Source organism: Rutilus rutilus, assembly GCF_951802725.1.
Source record: "Rutilus rutilus genome assembly, chromosome: 3".
Taxonomy (NCBI): Eukaryota; Metazoa; Chordata; class Actinopteri; order Cypriniformes; family Leuciscidae; genus Rutilus; species Rutilus rutilus.
This window is the reverse complement of record NC_140211.1, coordinates 18,284,994-18,304,143: the sequence shown is the minus strand read 5'-3', so window position 1 is coordinate 18,304,143 and position 19,150 is coordinate 18,284,994. Positions and strand designations below refer to the sequence as shown.

At 39.0% G+C, this 19,150-nt stretch overlaps 1 protein-coding gene across 1 annotated transcript in view; it reads right to left on the bottom strand.

Moving 5' to 3' along the window:
* Positions 1-19,150, bottom strand: part of LOC311288616 (uncharacterized protein) — a 66,810-nt gene that overhangs the window by 19,619 nt on the left and 28,041 nt on the right. Inside the window, exon 2 of the mRNA XM_084406120.1 lies at positions 7,761-9,404. Within this exon, the coding sequence (XP_084262246.1) occupies positions 7,761-9,404 (1,644 nt within the window). The remainder of the gene's footprint in view (positions 1-7,760; positions 9,405-19,150) is intronic.

The following is a 19,150-nucleotide window of genomic DNA, read 5'->3' as shown; positions in this document are numbered from 1 at the left end:
GTAACTTGCAAGAAAGGGCACCTAAACTAATCTTTTTAGTTAATGGCATTGCATTACTATGGAAGCCTATTTCCACCACATGTAAGCACATTTTTTTGCTTTGGTAAATCACATGACATGAAAAGTCATAATTATAACACAAAAAAGTCATAATTATGACAAGTTGAAATTATAACATACACATACCAATTAAAGGGATAGTTCACCCAAAAATGAAAATTCTGTAATCATTTACTCACCTTCAAGTTGTTTCAAACCTGTAAGAATTTCTTTTTTCTGCTGAACACAAAAGAAGATATTTTGAAAAATGTCTGTAACCAAACAGTTGATGGACCCCATTGACTTCCATAGTAGGAAAAAAAAAAATACAATGGAAGTCAATGGGGTCCATCAACTGTTTGGTTACAGACATTTTTCAAAATATCTTCTTTTGTGTTCAGCAGAAAAAAGAAATTCTTACAGGTTTGAAACAACTTGAGGGTGAGTAAATGATGACAGAATTTTCATTTTTGGGTGAACTATCCCTTTAAGGAATAAAAAGTTAAAAGTATGACACTAAAAATTCTAAATGAAGTATTTCTGGTCAATTTCAGCTTGTCAATTATGATTTTTATCTCAATTTTAACAATTATGTCAGTTATGCATGTCATAATTATGACTTTTTATCTCAGAATTATGACTTAGTATCTCATAATTTCATCTTTTTATGTCATAATTGATGATCATATGTGGTAGAAACAGGCTACCATATATTACATGCTCTCATTTTGGCTTTTAATCCTATCACAGACTGATCACCAGATAGTATACAGTATGTGTCTATTGTCTTTACATTTAAGACTTAATTTACTAAATGCTTGAAAAGTGTGCTCATGCTTTCTTTAAGATAAACGTAATTTGCTTTGACAAACCTTCATACTGTAACTGAACACATCCTAAACGGAAGAAAATGACTAACAAGAACAGAGACGCTGTTTTTGCCTCAGTCCTGAATAAATCTGAGCTAGTCCAGTGATATTAAACAATCAGAGTTCTTGTGTAGGTGGATTTATTTAGAGAGTGTGTATATTATTTAGATACTTTTAGAGCGTGTGTGTGTGTGTGTTTGTGTTTGTGTGTGTGCAGAGCAGCTCCCAGAATTCAGTCGCCAAGTCTGTCTCACTCTGTCTGCCTCCTGTCTGTCTCTCCCTTTCCGCCTCCACTTTCTCCCTCCCTCCTTCTTTCCCTCTCTCTCTCTCTCTTCTTCCCTCACCACTAAACTCGCATACTCTCTCTTTCCCAGCGACGCTCACTCACTATGCTTTTTCTGTATGTCTGCCTCATTCTCCTGTCTGGAGTCAGACTCTCTCAGTGTCTCTATGCTGACAATCTCCTCTCTCTCTCTCTCTCTCTCTCTCTCTCTCTCTCTCTCTCTCTCTCTCTCTCTCTCTCTCTCTCTCTCTCTCTCTCTCTCTCTCTCTCTCTCTCTCTCTCTCTCTCTCTCTCTCTCTCTCTCTCTCTCTCTCTCTCTCTCTCTCTCTCTCTCTCTCTCTCTAGCACCCCCCCCCCCTCCCTCCCTCCACAGTAAGTTGAAAAAATGAGAGAATTAAACATGAGCTGCCTTTGAACAGACAGAGAGTGAGCATTTGGTGCAGATGGATTTAATCGTTGCTGTTCTTGCTAAAACAGCTACAACACACACACACACACACACGCACACACACACACAAACAAAACAGAATCAGAGAGGATAGGTAAATGTGTTTGACATTGACTGAGTGTACGTCTGTAGATTCTGGCAGCTGGAAATGTGAGTATGAAGAGCAGGAATATGCATTTGTATGTGTGGAAAGCAGGTCTCGGCTGCAAAACCCTTTCGTTCTCTTAATAAAATACTGATGAGGGGTTGGATTGCTGAATGTCCTCTCTATCTCTGTCTCTCTTTTCTGTCTCCTCTGGGCACAAAGCACAGAAGCTGACACAACAAGGCTTCTTTCTTGCACACACTGAATAAAATTAAAGGAGGCATTTAGTCTAAGACCTCCTTGTCAGTTTCATTACAATAAATCAAGATATCATTTGTGTCCTTAATATGAACTCTTCAGTAAAGGGCTGGGCTGTAAGAGATAACGGTAGTTGATGCATCAGGAGACTAGACTAAAATAAAATACAAAATAAAATAAAATGTGAGCCATAGATCCAAAAATTTTACTTTTAAGAGCCAAATGACTTGCTTCAGTCAGCTCACATTTTCTTACTTTAGCTTTTAACAACAGTCACTACTGAGTACTATGATGATGAGGTGATGCTTTGGTATAAACTACATGTTTTAAGTTATTAACTATAGTGTGGTTTCTCCAATTTGATGTTGTCACTCGAAAAAAATGTCATAGCTTATTACCACCTTATTGTTAAACAATAACCAACAGGCCTAATGGTTGAGTAAATAATTTCACTATTCCTTTAGAACACTATTGTTTATAATAAAACATAATAATTCATTTATACACCAAAACTCTAAAGTGTGTGAAACTACCTAGCACAGAAATGTTTCCTGGTTCATTTCGAATCAGAGTAAAAAAACTAAATACTCATGGTTTAGTGAGGGAGAGTGAGAATTTTCATTACTCTTTTTGACCAACTTGGTTCAGAAGAGTCATTAGTTCACAAATCATAGTTTTACATGGACTATTACATCACACCGAATGACACATCAACTTTCTAAAAGTATTTAAATGTAAACTACCTAAGAACAAACACAAACACAAGCATGACACGACCTCTTATTGATAAAATGTGGGCAAATGTGTTCTTGTGGCAGCAGTGACCTGTTCTCCCTTTGTCTATCTGTCTCGTATTTCTCTCAGACACATTTATGTACAGCTGACCCACTTAGAGCTTTTAAAAATGGTTAAAATCAGTGAACGTGCCCAAGCAGAAGAGAGGCGCAAAACAAGGTTAGACTCTCCACACCCTGCTGGGAAGATCGCTGTGGATGTATATGTGTGTGTGTGTGTGTGTGTGTGTGGTACTGGCATGAAATATTCTCTCCTGTGTATGTAGCCAACCCCCCCCCCACCACTTCAGCCTTGAAGGAAGGACATGAACACACAGACAAACAAGAGAGGGAAGACAGCGATTCATACATACCAACAGTGCTGAGTGGCGAGCAGTGTTGTTATTGTTTACTGAAACTAAAAATATAAAAATTCATTTTCGCTACCTGAAATAAAATTGAGATAAAATTAATGAATTAATTGAATAATTGACTGTTGTAATAGTGGAAGAGAAGCTGTCTACGTTCATGAATACATGCTATAAAGAGGGTACAATCAATACCCAGTCCTACCTTAACCCTTAAAAACTGCCCCATGCACTCATCTTCTCAATTGTTTCTCACATAACAATGAGATTAAATGGAGAGAAAATGCTTGTTTTTGCAAGGCATTTCATATCAACAATACGTGCATTTAAACGCACTTTAAAAGTTTTGCTCAGACTAAAATAGCAATTTGTCATACAAACACTCTAGTCCGACTAAAATCATACCAGACTGGTTTTTACGAACTAACTAAAGACTTGTCGAACTAACAGACATAGATAACACAATTGTACCACTGCTTTGCAGCATGTTTACACGTTAATCAGACCACAGCTGACTTCAGTGCTGTGCGCTTGCTCTGAAAGATGTATATTTATTCTTATAAACTTTAATTATGCATTACGCCATGTACTTGCACAGAGAGATAAACACTTTAGCTTAAGTATGCAAAACCCTGCTGTAGTGCCATTATGCATGTAAAAGTACTTATTTGTGGTCAGATACCAAAGTCCGCAATCAAAAGTCTCAACATGAACTTTTCATAAACAAAAAGTCTCAACATTCAACATTAAATTCTTCAAAAACCAAATAATCTGACTGTCAACAACTACCTCATTTGTTTCTGTTTTTAATTTCTCCTAAGGACTCCTAAGTACTTTTAGGATACATCAAAGTTGATACAGTAACAGTGTAGACAGCACAGTTCCTAACTGAACCCTCATCAATTCAACTCTTCAGAAAACCACGTCTCCACCGCGCCTCCTTCTGACCTCAGATCAACATCACTTCAACATCAATCTGGCACTAGGGAAATGGCATCAAAAGTCTCAAGTCATATGAACCATTCGGCTCAAAGCTACACCTGGGCTTCTCCAGAAAGCACTTAAACACCCAGAGAGGCCGATGACATGACAGCACACACCACAGACACACACACACACACACACACACACACACACACACACACACACACACACACACACACACTCACACACACACACACACACACACACACTTCATCATTAAGAAGATTCTCCATAGTCGTAATGGTTTTTAAACTGTACAAACTGTATATTCTATCCCCCTACACTAACCCTACCCATGTTATTATACAAATTTGTGTCCTCATAAATCATATGCACACGCACACACACACGCACACGCACGCACACAGACACACGCACACACCTCTAGGGTTATCCAATCTGTCACACCAAGTCACAGAGGAGAGCAAAAAGGGGGGAGAAAAGAAGCACAAAGAGATTGAAACAAAGAATTTGTCACTGATGTCAAAAAGGCAAGTAGAGAGAGGGATAAAAGTTTTTTACCACGTCTAGATAACTGGAACTGACTACAAACAGACGTTAAGATGAGAAGAAAATGTTTGTTCTGTAATCTCACACAGATATGTAATTTCTCAATATTTAACCGCCCCTGCCACTCTCCACTCTCTCTATCGCTTCTTCCTGGTTTACAATTATTATTTCTGGGCTTTTTACAATAAACTAATCGCTCTGAAGTTTCTTTCTTACTTTCTCTAATTGAGGAGTGTCAGCGAGGTTACAAAGATAAAAAAGACAATCTCACTTCTGCTTTTGAACACACAGGCAAACAGACTTCCTCCACAAACTGTAAGCATGAGAGAGAGAGAGAGAGAGAGAGAGAGAGAGAGAGAGAGAGAGAGAGAGAGAGAGAGAGAGAGAGAGAGAGAGAGAGAGAGAGAGAGAGAGAGAGAGAGAGAGAGAGAGATAGAGAGAGAGAGATATTCCGTAGGAGGAGGGAATCCCCAACTGAGTCAATGACTATATGAGAAAGCTACTCCTGCTGGGAAAATACCTGTGTTGCTGTTGGGTTCTTGTGAATCATGAGTCTTGATAATAATCAAACTTTTGTTTTCTACTTGTTTGTGCTCCTAAAGGAAATAGAGGTACGTGTTCAGTTCATAATAAGAAGCGTCACAAAGTTTTACCAAACCAAACCATTACCCAACACTTTCCTATTAAGCATTTATTATATATATATATATATCTCGTTTATTACATTATATCAATATATACACCCACATAAAATAAGCTAAATAAACAAATAATTGAATATTTGTTATTGTTATGATTCCAACTTGTGTTCTCGTGTCTGGTGTGTACCTGGACTTTTATGTTATTTCCTGTCTTGCTCCATGTTTTGCAGTTCCTTGTTACGTTTAATGTTGATCAGTCTCCCCAGGTGTTTCTTATTAGCCACGCCCCCTTGTTATCTTGTTAAGCTTGTCTGCCTGTGTTATATAGCCCTTTGTTTCACTTGTTCTCTGTCAGTCGTTGAATGGACATTCCCTGGTTTAATGTGTTTCCTCCTGTTCTGTGTTTTCATTTGTTTTCACCAGTTACTTTGTGTTCACACTTTAATAAATCTAACCTGCACGTGGATCCGCTTCCCAGCCTGCTTCTTTGCCTGTCTCAAATGTTACAGTTATATAATAAATGAAATTAAATAAATTATAAAAGCAAACTATACAATATTTACTTCAGAATGCCCACTATTAAAAATGACTAAAATATGTACACAAATCTAATCTAATAAACAAAAAAGACTGTGAGTTGAGTAGTTAAATTGAATCAAACTGTGTGAGAGTGTGTGTGTGGTCCTGGTAAACCCTACGCTATGGGGACAAAATGTCGCCACAAAGACGGCAATATATAAAATCCTTGAACTTGTGGGACATTTTTGGGTCCCCATGAGGAACACAGCTTATCAATTATATAAGTGATGTTTTTTGCTGAAAGTTTTTTGTGAAAGGTAGGTTAAGGGGATATAATGTACAGTTTGTATCATTTAAAAATCATAATGTCTATAGAATGTCCCCGTAAAACATAAAAACCCAACCTGTGTGTGTGTGAAAGAGAGAGAAAGAGCTAGTCAGATTGGGGGATAGAAGGTTTGAGTCCCTCTTTAGTTTGCAACCATGCATGCCAAGACACTAAAGAAACTGGCCCCCTTTTCTCTTTCTTCCTCAAATCTCCCTCTCCTCTAAAATTCATTATCTTTTATTGGTGTGATGAAAGAGGACTACTGGGCTCAAAGAGGGGGACTCTGTCTTCAAACAGACCGCCACGCAGGGAGACAGAATGCACAGCAGTACTTTGAAACTCTATAGTTTTCTCTTTAGCGTGGATACACAAACACACACACACACACACACACACACACACACACACACACACACACACACACACACACACACACACACACACACACACACACACAACACACACACACACACACACACACACACACACACACACACACACACACACACACACACACACAGCCCCAAAGTCTTTTCTCTTCACTGCGTAAACAAACTCACACAAATTCTCACTTCAGAGAAAACAAATAGTTTTCTCTCAGTTAGCACAAAACAAAACTTAAAGTGTGCCTCTTTTTCTTCTCTTTCTTTCCACCAAAATACAAAAACTGAAATCATCAGACATCAAACACTAACAAGACAAGTATAAAAACAGTAATTTCAGCCCTATCCTAATTAACAGAGATGGGCTGAGCATGTTCAGCCTCTTAGCATGAATGCTACTCGTATACAAAGACTCACATTCCTTCACTCTATGTTCAGCTGTCCATTCAATTAACCTTTGGAGCTTCCTAACTGCCCCCTTATACACACATCAGAGTTGGAACACCCACTCCCCTCCCTTCCCATGGCACACACCACAGGGTGCCCACTCCACTCCACCTTTTAGAAACAGTCTATAAAGTGAGCATACCCAAAGCTAATGGAAAAACACAGGACTGTACATCCCCCATCTTATATCTTGGGATTTTTAATAATGTAATTCTAGAAGCCCTGACTAAAACAACTTTTGTCTCTTTTTCAATGCACTAAATCATCTGTCGAAAATTTTAGACACATTGCAGTCTGTGAAAATAACAACTACAGAAGTCATCTATTGCCTGCACTTAAAGGTAAAGTGTGTCAGTTCAGTTCTGCACTGTTAGAGGCGCAAAAACAGTCTCCTTACACCCTTGCTCCTGTCTGCTCCCGTAGTTTTGCCCTAAACTCACACAACAGCCAGAAAATGACATGGTGGATAACTCGTTCAAAAAGAGTAATGTTTTGAAATCATCTAAGAGCTAAAAGGTTACAGTTTGGAAGGTCAACTCAAGAACAGCTTAATTTCATTTGTTTCTGTACACTAACCTGGGATAGAAAGAGAAGATATTTTAACAGTGAAAAATGTACCTGTTCTTTATTCAATGTTTTCCCCCCAATTTTTAAAAACACCTTAAATTACACATTGGGAAAACACTAATCCTCAAGGTTACAAAACTCCTAAAGCTCATACTAAGAGTTGACTTTAATACAACCTGTCTGATATTATTTGCGAAATATGTTTTGAAATATATGACATTCCATATATCATTTTAACAAGCAAGTGATGGTACTCACATCTCTGCAGTGAGGCACGATACCACCAGTCGGCATCCCCCTTTGCATGCGCTGTGGCAGAAGATGTCCATGTCCTGTGGCCGATGTGGGCGGTGTGGGTTGCATGCTAGCATTGCGGTATCCTCCCACAGCTAGAGGACCCAGTTTGCCCACAGAGGGATCGGGGTCAAAATGTCGTAATGGCTTGGTGTTATTGAAGGAGTAGGGTTCTGTACCCATACCAGCTGTGGAGGTCTTGTTTAGTTGCAGCTGAGAGGGTTTACCCTGCGCCTGCATGAGGAGCTTGAGGCTACTGGGTGGTGGCTGGTTGGATGTGATGGCCTTGAACAGCTGACTAGACATTGCAGGTGCTTGATTATTTTGTGAGTTGAAAAGATGTCCTTGTGTGGGGGGTTGTGTTCCGGGTTGACATTGCCCAGCTGGGCTCGGATGTTTATCTGGTCTGTAAGGAGGTGATGGTCGAGTGTTGTTTGATGTTGGGGCCACGCCAGGAAGATAACTTGCCTGAGAACCTTGGATTGCAGTGCCTGAAACTCCTGGTGGGGCATTTCCAGACAGAAGGCTGTTCTGCGGGCTAAAAGGGGGCTGAGCAATTGCTGGGCTGGCAAGCTTTTCTGGCCTGTAGGGTGGTGAAGGTCCGGTGGATGGGGCTGGAGCCATGCTAGAGATTAGAGAGCTCTGGGGGCTCTGAATATTACCTGCTGGGCTGAAGGGCTGCTGATGAGGTGATGAGTTAGGCAGTTTATCCCCTGGTCGGTAGGGTGGAGAGGGACCAGCCCAGGAAGTACTCTGTTGGCCCAATCCAGACAACCCTGACTGAGTAGGTGGGGGACCAGCACTGTTGTTAGAATGGTGCTTACTATTTGACGCCATCTGCTGAAGCTGTTGGGCCCGGGACATCTCATGCCAGTTGGACCCAGCACGGCTTGATAGGGCAGCAGAAAGCATGGGTGATCGTGCTTGATTTTGCCCTTGTGAGGAGGACGACGATAGGGGTGATGCTGAGAGTGGAGACGGAACTGGTTTGGAAGGGTGTGGTAGCGTATATGGTGCCCCAGCAGGACTTGGACCCACTTGAGGGGAACCAGCTTGAGAGAAACCAGGAGATTGAGTGAGGTGGGCCTCCAGGTGCGACTGTCTCTGTGGGGATCGTTTAGGGGTGCCGTTACCTTCCGGGTGGACAAAACCTCCAGTACTACTTGCCTGGTCATCACTTTCTTTTCCTAAGATCTTGTCAATGTCAAGCTCTGGTAAAGAGGGATCAGGATTCTTTGTAAGTTCATCTAAAATCTCCTGCAGTTCCTGTTCCACTGAAGGTGTGGCAGAACTCCCATTTGGGTTGAAGCCCCCTGAGCCTCCCCCAGTCCCCGGAGTTGATCCAGGACTAGTGTTCGGGGGTACAGAATACGGAGAGCCCAAATTGTTGTTGTTACTGTTCAGTCGGTTAGCTTCCAGAACACCCCCCTGGTTGCCCATCCCAGAGGGGAACGGGGGCTGAGGGTAGCTGGGTCCCATTGCCAGGGTGACATCCTCCAGACATAGTCGTTTGCCACCTCCCTGGGTCATAGACGTGTCAGAGACCCCGTTTAGCGATGCAGAACTCTCGACGGCCCCAGTCAATTTCCTCTTCAGGGATCCTGGCAGCTGTGGAGAAACAGAAAGACACAGGCTTGTTATCACTGCAAGTTGCTTCAAGGAGAACAGAATGATGAACGTCATATAATAAAAAAACATCAACAAAAGATTGCCAATCAACCAGAATTGTGTAACATCGGCTGATGGTATGTGACAACATATACTAACAGTCTAAATCTGGACATTCGCTCATATTTCTCAAGTATATATTTAGGATTTTTGGCAACAACTTAATTATGTTACTATGAGCTGACTGGTCTGTTACTGCCCACAAATGGTCTGTAGGGATCTCAGGGCTCTATCTTTCAAACATTACCAGTATGAATGCCTGTTTCCAAAATTGGCTTTTTTGGGTCTGAGCCTTCCAAGGGCCCAGCTGTTGTCCTATGGTGCCAGAAGTGGGATCATTCAGCAGACCGTTTCTATTAGTGCGTGGGTCAAAACCCTGAACGCCTTCTCTCTTACCCCATCCTCCCAATTCCAATGCCCTCTGGAGAGGCCTCTTAGCAGATTAAGACTAAAGAGCCACCAATCAAAAGCACCTCATTCACATTCAGAATGAAGATGTTTGCAAACTCGCACATCACATAATATAAAAGTCAGAGTCAGATTTTTTTTTTTTTGGAGTGTGGCCTCCAAGAAATTCCTATTATCAAAGCAAAGCACTGAATAAAACTAAAAATAGAATGCTGGTAAGCTCAAATAAAGAGTGTTCATTCTGGTCTTACAAAATAAACCAGAAAACGCAGGTAATAGCAGTTTCAGTTCATGAGAGCAACACATTTTTTGAATTTTTTTTTTAAGAAAACCACTTTATTGTTTAAAAGACTAGTGGACTACCACAATAGAGGGACAAAAAGACTTAGAAAGAGAGAGAGAGAGTTGGGTTGGGTAGCTGGAATGAGTGTAGTGGATTTTAGTCCCAGTGCAGCCAGAAATCCTGTGTGTTCCATGCTACTTTTAACCTTACAGAAGATTGAGAAAGAGAGAGAGATGAATAAAGAGAGACTTCCTAAGAAACAGATTCTTGACGGGATGAATAATTTACTGTAACATTCCAGCTGCAGAAGAATGTGCAGTATTTTTTGTGCAGAACTTCTGCATTCTCTCTATTTTATGTGGATTTTGACACCATTATCCATTTTAAAGCTCTTTTTTAGACTTGTAAAAGCCATTGGAAAAACCATTACAGAATATTGCCTTGTACATATCATATAGAAAAAACATTCTTGACAGCTCCCTACATTGTATCCGCTTAGATACGATACAAGAATAAATAAACACTACACCTCACGCCCTTCCCAAGAAGCTGGCTTGTGGACACTGCTAGTCCACTTCCTACAAAAGCACCCTTTCCTCCTTTCTCTTCCTTCATCCCCCCATTCCCCACCCCCTTTTTATCCAGGAGGTTTTCCCACATAGATTCCTCTCCATCTAGAACAATGGAACTCTGGAGACACACCTTCCCCGGCATCGCCAAGCTGTCTGCGCAGTCCACCCTGCCATGCGTATGTGTGTCTGTGTTTGAAAAAGAGACAGTGTGAACACGTGACGTAAAGGAAGAGTGTCTGTGCATGTGTAACAGAATATGAATTAATGCAGCCTTCATTTTAGAGCCTGTATTCTCACTGACACACACGCACACACAATCCTCTCTCTAATGGATGCCAATTTCACCCTGAGTAAACACATCAATACAGACACATCGACTGTCTCTCTCCCTCTCTCTCTCTCTCTCTGCTGGAGGGACGCCTTTCATTCGGTAGCGATCGGATTTGTCCCATTATGACTGACACAACCATCTGTCAGCACAGAGAGCGCTGGCAAAAGAGAGAGAGAGGGAGCAGACCTATCATCCACACTGCTGTGCATATTCCTCATAATTATGGCTGGTAAGGCATACACATCTGATTGCATTGTTCTGATTCTCATTAAAGCTACACTGCATACACAACACACACAATGAATACGCAATCACACATACATTCAAACAGGAAGCTAAACAAACAGAATGGTACAGTGATGAGAGGGGATTAATAAATGAGTGCAGTCTGAGTGTGTGTAATGGTAGATGTCAATAATTGGGATGATGGATTTGTTGGTTATTGAGATTAAAATAAAAGTCATCAAATAGTACCCGAGACCAAAGTGTCAATTAGCACAATGCCCAGAACAAATACTACCGCTACCACCACCAAAACTAGGAGAATTTACATTTTAGGATTACACGACACAACGGACCACCAATAAACACCAACAAAAATACAAAAATGCACACTGGTATGTTTATTGGACATGATACCATGTCAAAACCATGATTGAGATCAGGTGATATGAATGATATTTGGTTCCGTTAGCAATTCTTGCATGTGCATTCTTCCGTCAATGCATACAAATTCTAACAGAGTTCCCTGATTTACTCATTCAGAAGTATGGCAACACCACAACAGAACCTACAACACGACCAGTTCAATTTAAAAGAATTGATTCATTTTGATTCACCAGAATCAGTTCAGTAGTAATTTGTTCTGTAGTGAATCAATGACATACAGCTCAACCAATTTAGTCTGATTCCCAAACAAATGGCTAATAAGCAGTTGGTTCTTTTTAGCAAATCCAACACATACAGCACAACCAAACAACATAACTCGTTGCTTAACTACCACAGTACGGAGCAATTAACTAGTCACAACTATTTCCCAGAACTGTAGTAACTGTCACACATCCGTCATTCAATAATATAGAATCACTCTTTTGATCTCCATTGTTTTGCTTTATTATCAGATTTTGATTTAATTGCGGATCCTTTCTAATATTCTCCCGGGGTTCTTGAGCACTTGCGCACACTTCAAAAACGGCTCTTTCATTCTCTTGACAAACTTAACGACAGAATGAAATTTCATACATACACAATATTTTGTATATATATGCTGCTTCTAATTATGTAAAAATGTAAAATTACTATTGGCACTACTACTTAATGATCTTCTTATACTCCAACTACTCAGTATACCCAGTTCTGCATGTCCTTCGATGCTGTACTATGATATCTGTCTCTTCACCGTTCATTCCTCTTGTGTCTAGACCTGGCTGTCATGTCCACACACACAGCTTTCCATGACGGCTGCTATCGATCAACCTCTGCAACTGCTGATTATTCAACCATGGTGTCCCTGTCTGTGCAGTCATCTGAAACGAATCAATGATTCAGAAGCTTTTGGCCTCTTCACAGATGCCAAGACAAAGTTATGGAATCTTTGACACGTTATTATTTTAAATGATTCACTCAGTAATTCATACAGAGACTGAGATTATTGATTTATATAAAGTTAGTTTAACCAACAGCTTCAGCCACGACCATTAATCAACTAACCAGATTTCACAGACCGAAATTCTAAATTTATTTGATGTTATTTCATAACATTCATCATTACTGAATATGCAGTGACTAATTAGAAAAAAAAATGTATTCGACTCATTGAACATTGCTGGCTCCAAAAATATCCACTTTTAGTCTGAGGGTGCAGAAGGTTATCTGAGCAATGATTAAGAGGAAGATTTTGAGAAAAGCTACTGCTACCCGTACGTTTCACTGTACAACAAGGATAATTAAGGACAGTCCCTCTTGTTAGAGAACACAGAAACAGGATGAGTGTGTGTGTGAGAGAGAAAGATAGAGATACAGAGTAGGGAAAGGAGAGGGTTTGTGCCAAGAGAAACAAAATGGGAGGGGTCTGGAGACACTTTTTGCACATGAACAGAGTTTCGTCTCATAGACCAACATAAACACGCCTAATGTGTGTGTGTGTATGTGTGTGTGTGCCGGAAAACACAGTGAACCTCTCATACGCTCACCAAGACAAACACCCTTGAAGAGGTGCTGAGATAGGCAGAGGTACAGATCCCTGTGGGGAAATTAAACCCCAAAATGTCATTGTTTAGTCAACTTTATTTCTACCGAGGAACACACAAGATGACTTTTTGATGAATATCCTGATAATTCATTTCAATATAAAAAAAGTGAATGTGGACTGGGGCTGAAGGCTCAAAAATGATAAAAAAAAGCCCCATAAAAGTAGTCCATACGACTTCAAACAGACTGACGTTTAAAGTCGACATGAAATCAAAATTGACCCTATTTACTTTGTTAGCGCATATTACTAGTCTTGTGGTGAACAATTAATCCGTGCAAGTTAATACACAGAAAAAAATGGTTTGCCGTGGTAATCTTTAATCAAAATCTGAAAAGTTACTTCCGGTCTGGAATGGCGTTCCTTTTCTGATGATGTCAGTTTGACGGCTTGGGTTGAAAACGCTTAACCACTCCCCTCAAACCGTCAGTCTGCTATGAGCGAGAAATGGAGAAGAGGAGCGCTAAAGTGAAACCCTGCCCCCTGTTCAATATTCTGTTTCACTTGGAAATACGTCACAACACTGGAGGAAAAGTCATTTGCAACTTCCGGTTCACACAGACTTCAAGTTGTTTTTCACTGAAAATCTTGTTATCTGCACTTGTTTGTTATCTTTGCACTTCATTGAGATTTCATGAGAGAAGCAGTGATATCATATTTGTGACCAAATTGTTCTTCTGAGTCAGATATTTTCAATGAATCATTTGATGCAGTTCACATCACAGTCATGATCTGAAAGAGGCATTTATGAAACAAACTGATCTGGTTCTTGAGTTGGACTCACTGACTCAATGATCCGGCCATAGTTGTTAACAGCTTAATGGAGAGGACGATTATCTGTGAATATTCGAAAAAAAACAAATTAAATCTCAATATGTTCCTCACCAAACTCCTATCACATGACTTGAAACATGTACAATATGGATCACTTAAAAAGCAAACGTTGATGTTCTTTTTTGTCATTTTGTAGCTTAAAAGCCCCAGTTCTCATTCATTTCTATTATTTACACTAGCCTACCATTCAAAAATTTGCGGTTGGTAAAATTTAGTTTTTTAATATTTTTAAAAGAAGTTTATTATCCATTTATTTGATCAAAAACACAGTAAAAACAGTAAAATATTATTACAATGTAAAATATAGTAAATATATTTAAAAATGTTTTATTTAATAAATAGGCTACATTTATTAAATAATGCATTTTAAAACATTTCAAATAAATGTAAAATGTATTCCTGTGATGGCAAAGTGGAATTTTCAACATCATTACTCCAGTCTTCAGTGTCGCATGATTCTTCAGAAATCATTACAATATGTTTTTTTTTTGTTTGTTTTTTTTACAAGAACAGCATTTATTTAAAATATAAATATTTTGTAACAATTTTTATGTTTTTAATATGTCTACCTCATAAGTTGCTGCTGGCGACTAACTCTTGCTTGTATACTCTTGTGTACTGTATGTTCATTTAGATTTGTTTGTCATCTTCGCTTTTTTCCGCGATTCTTTTGCTTTGCTTCAGTTATGATAAAGAGACATCCACTCTTGCATTGAGTGTTTGTGCATTTTGAGGGCGGAGCAATGAAAGGGAGGGGTGTGTTTGTTTGGGCTGACTTCAAATATCAACAGTGTTTCTCAGAAATCGCTTACTGCACCTTTATGTCAATAACATTTCAAATGAGAGGATTTCAATTTGGAACTTTGACATTTCATGCTAGCACTGTTTTGCACTTAAAGGAAAAGTCACAAATACTCAGGGAGCAAAAGCAGACTTTTTGCATGCAATTTAACAAGCGTTTTAAAGGGAAGAGAGGTGAAACAGGGTGAAAGAAAACCCCTCCTTTCTGAATAAGCCATCTCAAAGAAATCAGTGTGCTTGTGTGACAGGGAGGGGAAAGGAAAACAAGCGACTTCCCAGCGCAAGTAAACGAGTTAGTGCATATTTACACACAGGCGAACAAGAGAGCGAACTCACACGTGCATACCTACGCACAGACCCGCATGCACACAGAGGTAGTAGCCCTGCTGAGATTAAAAGAGCAAGCTTTCTTCATTTATCTCTTTTCCCTCTGCACTCTTTTCTCTTTCTCCCTCCCTCCTTCCCTGTGGCATGTAATGGTATGCCAATCATCATTACTGTTTCCATTGTTGTGCCCTTAATTACCGCTGCCTCTGCGATGCCACTGTCATCTAGATATGCTAATAAACAAAGAATAGCCCGCCAGCCATGCGCCACTGCGCTAGTGTGAGCGTGCGCCGTGTGTATGTGTGTGTTTGTGTCTTCTGCTCAGCTCTGGTGATGGTTTCTGCCTCCAACTTTGTCTTTTGCAGCACAAACATAAACACTCATCTTATACACACACAAACAAGATGACCTTGCAAAGAAGCATTTGTTCAGATGTGACATGTCTAGTTAGATAAATGTTAACTTAGAACTAACTATTTTTGTTACTATATTAATGATAGTTAATATAGCCAAATAATATGCATTCAGCAGATGCTATTGTCCAAAGCGACAATCAAGATGTACACTTGATCAAAACTGAACTTGCAATGTTAGCATTGCTAGCGCCACTGCCTGAGTTAAAGTAGTCTACATAAACTTGAAATGCTAATATCTTCCAATCAATAAAACTAGTCAGCTACAATAGGTGTAATGAAAAGTAGAGTTTCTCTATTATATTTTGACACATGAAGCTGGAAATATAATACAGCTTGATTAGTAATTCATCTCAACAAGGAGAAATAAATCCAACTCTCCACAAATAAACGGAGATTTCACATAAAAAGGATCACACTGATTTCGTTGAAGCTTTTTAAAAAGGAGACAAAATTAGTAAAATGTCATTTTGTTCTACATTGTAAATAATAAATAAATCTCAGCAAACATAATATGAAAATCATAATGGAACCGGGAAAATTTTATTTGCAGGATTCTTTGATGAATAGAACGTTTAAAAGAACAGAATTTTTTTTATTTTTTTATAATAATAATTGTAACGTTACAAAAGTTTTTACTGACACTTTTGATCAATTTAATGCATCCTTGCTGTATAAAAGTAGGCTATTTCATATTTTCCACACACAAAAAAAAAATCTTACTGACCCAAAACTATTGACCTGTAGTGTAACTGCCAAATTTGCATTTAAAAAATGTATGTATACAGTATAAACTCTGTATTGCCAAAGTACGTTTCTAAAAGGATAATATGATATGAACATTTTGGCCGATACCAATAACCGATAACTCTTTATATTTGAAACCCGATAACCGATATATTGGCCGATCAATCTAAATCCAAATTTGTATATGATTTGTAAGAGCCTGATTACAAAAACAAAAGTCTCACCATTAAAATCCATGTCCCAAGCGCACAATTAGAATGTTCTCATCATAATTTTATGTAGCCTATATGACAGACATGTTGCACTTAACTGTATTTTCTTTTTGAAGGGAATCATATTTCAAGCAATTCAAAAACATAATGGAGAACATTGTAGATCTGAAGTGTCTCAGCTGAAGGATATAATCCATTATTTATTGGCTTAAATATATCTGCCAAATTTTCTTATCGGGCCGATAACGGTAACATAAAAAATGATCAAATATCGGTCAATACCAATATGGTGGCCGATTTATCGTGCATCAATATAAAGGGAAATACCTAACAATCACTTTTAGCAGACATTTTCTTACCCAAAGTGACTAAAAGCACATTTATTGCAGGGATTCTTCCCTCTAGAGCAGCCCAGGGTTAAGTGCCCTCGCTCAAGGGCACACTGGTGATGGGGGATGCCAGTAATTCTGCAGTTCATGAACCACTAACCGACGGATTACTAGCCCTGATCTTCAATCTCTAAGCTACCACCACCCCCATAACACACAGAAACCTGCAATGCTGCTCAAATCTTAATTAGAAAGCGATAATTGTGTGGATAATTGAATAAGGAGATAAACTGATTACAATTTCTGTGCAGTCATTTATCTTGAATCTAATCTAAACACTATAGTGTGACTGATTTAGCAACTGTCTTACCATATGATTGAATATTACACCATATTAGGAAAATTGTCTCAAGCATTTCATGTTTTTGTAGCCTATTTGCAATCAGCTTGTATTTATTCCTACTACCATATGACAACTATGTATATTACATCTCTAAATTTTGTAGAATTTATATGTATAAATATAACAGCCTGTTTCGTATAAACAGGTTTGTACATACATCGTCTACAAGTGTAGTATGTACGTCAGTAGCTGAAATGTATGTTAACACAGTCATTGATGATGTGTGTGTGTGTCCAGATGTGTAACGACAGGTGAGGTAGGTTTCAGACAGGATAAAGGGGATTAGGAGAGCGGGGAGTGAGCCCTTCCCCAACACCCCAGAGAGCGAGAAAGAGAGGAAATCCCCATTAAAACAAAGAAAGACAAACGCAATTATTTTTTGTTCTGTCGACCATGTAGACCACACTCAAAAAATGTCCAACAAGTGAACTAATCGGCATAAATAAAGACATGTTCACCCCTCTCACACTTGTATATCACCTTAAAATAATACAATCCCACATCCTTGATATTGATTAGTCAAGACACTAGTCGGCCTACAGGTCTTATTGACCATATGACCAAATCACACTCTGCTCATTGGGTTCATTTCTCGTTCACTCCCACCATTCAGAAAAAAGTCGATGTATATATATTACAGGCTTGAAATGAGCACGCAGCAGTAGGGCGACACATACAAGCTCATGTGTGAGAAGTCGTCCTTGAATTCTCATCAGGAGGGAGAGAGAGAGAGTGAGATTTAGATAACTGGGGCACTTTTACTCTGAGTCACCGCTTGTTTTTCTTTCCTTTCTCGATAATCACTCTCATACCACTCTCGTACGTGTCAATGTTTGTTTGTGCACCTTTAGGATGTTTTTCCGGTTATGATTTCAGTAAATGACGAGCAACAAGTGACAGAGAGATCAGACTGAGGGAATACCCTAAACGCTCTTTCCGCTCACTTTCTCTACACTGTCGTAATGAGAATCTTTGTCCTGTTTTCCAGTAAAAATATCTAAACAATCATAAAACAAGATTTATTCACCTGATAAGCGACATTACTGCAAAAAAAGCTAACACTGTATAAAGATGTAAAAAATGTTTTTCAGTAAAATCATCTTTTGAGAAGATTAAAAAAAAAAGGCAAATTCACCTGATAAGCAACACCTTGTAATATATTAATAATAAAGAATATCAGTGGCGTTTTCCAGCAAAAAATATTAGAATTTCTCTGGCATGCTTTCTAGGAAGATCATCTTTTTAGAAGATAAAGTTAAATTTAGGCTACCTGATAAGCAACACAGCATAAAATATTAAGGTTTGTTTATTTTTATTTTTATAAATTAAGCATAAGAAAGTGAAAAACAATAGGAAAAAAATCTCCCATTTCAAGCATTGCAATCTCTAAAAAGTCTTAATATCTTGCACAGTTTTGTTTATTAGGTGAATTTATCTTGTTTAATGTGTAAAAAAAGAGAAGATGTTTTCACTGAAAACCAACACAAAAATACTCATTAAAATTAACATTTTGCAGTTTAAACACATTGACACCAAACCAAGCCGTTCCATCTGTTATTTTTCTCTAATAAAAGCATGACTGTTTACTTATTCACTAATTTACTTATTGATACGAATAACAATCCTAATCACAGAGCTAGAGCGAAACACACACACACACACACACAAACAGTCTCTGAGTGCCGGAAGGTCTGAGCGCTCATTGCTGTGTTCAATGAATGTCAATGAACTTGCGAGGAACGAGCGAGTGAGAGGAGAGAGACAGATGCACAGCCTTT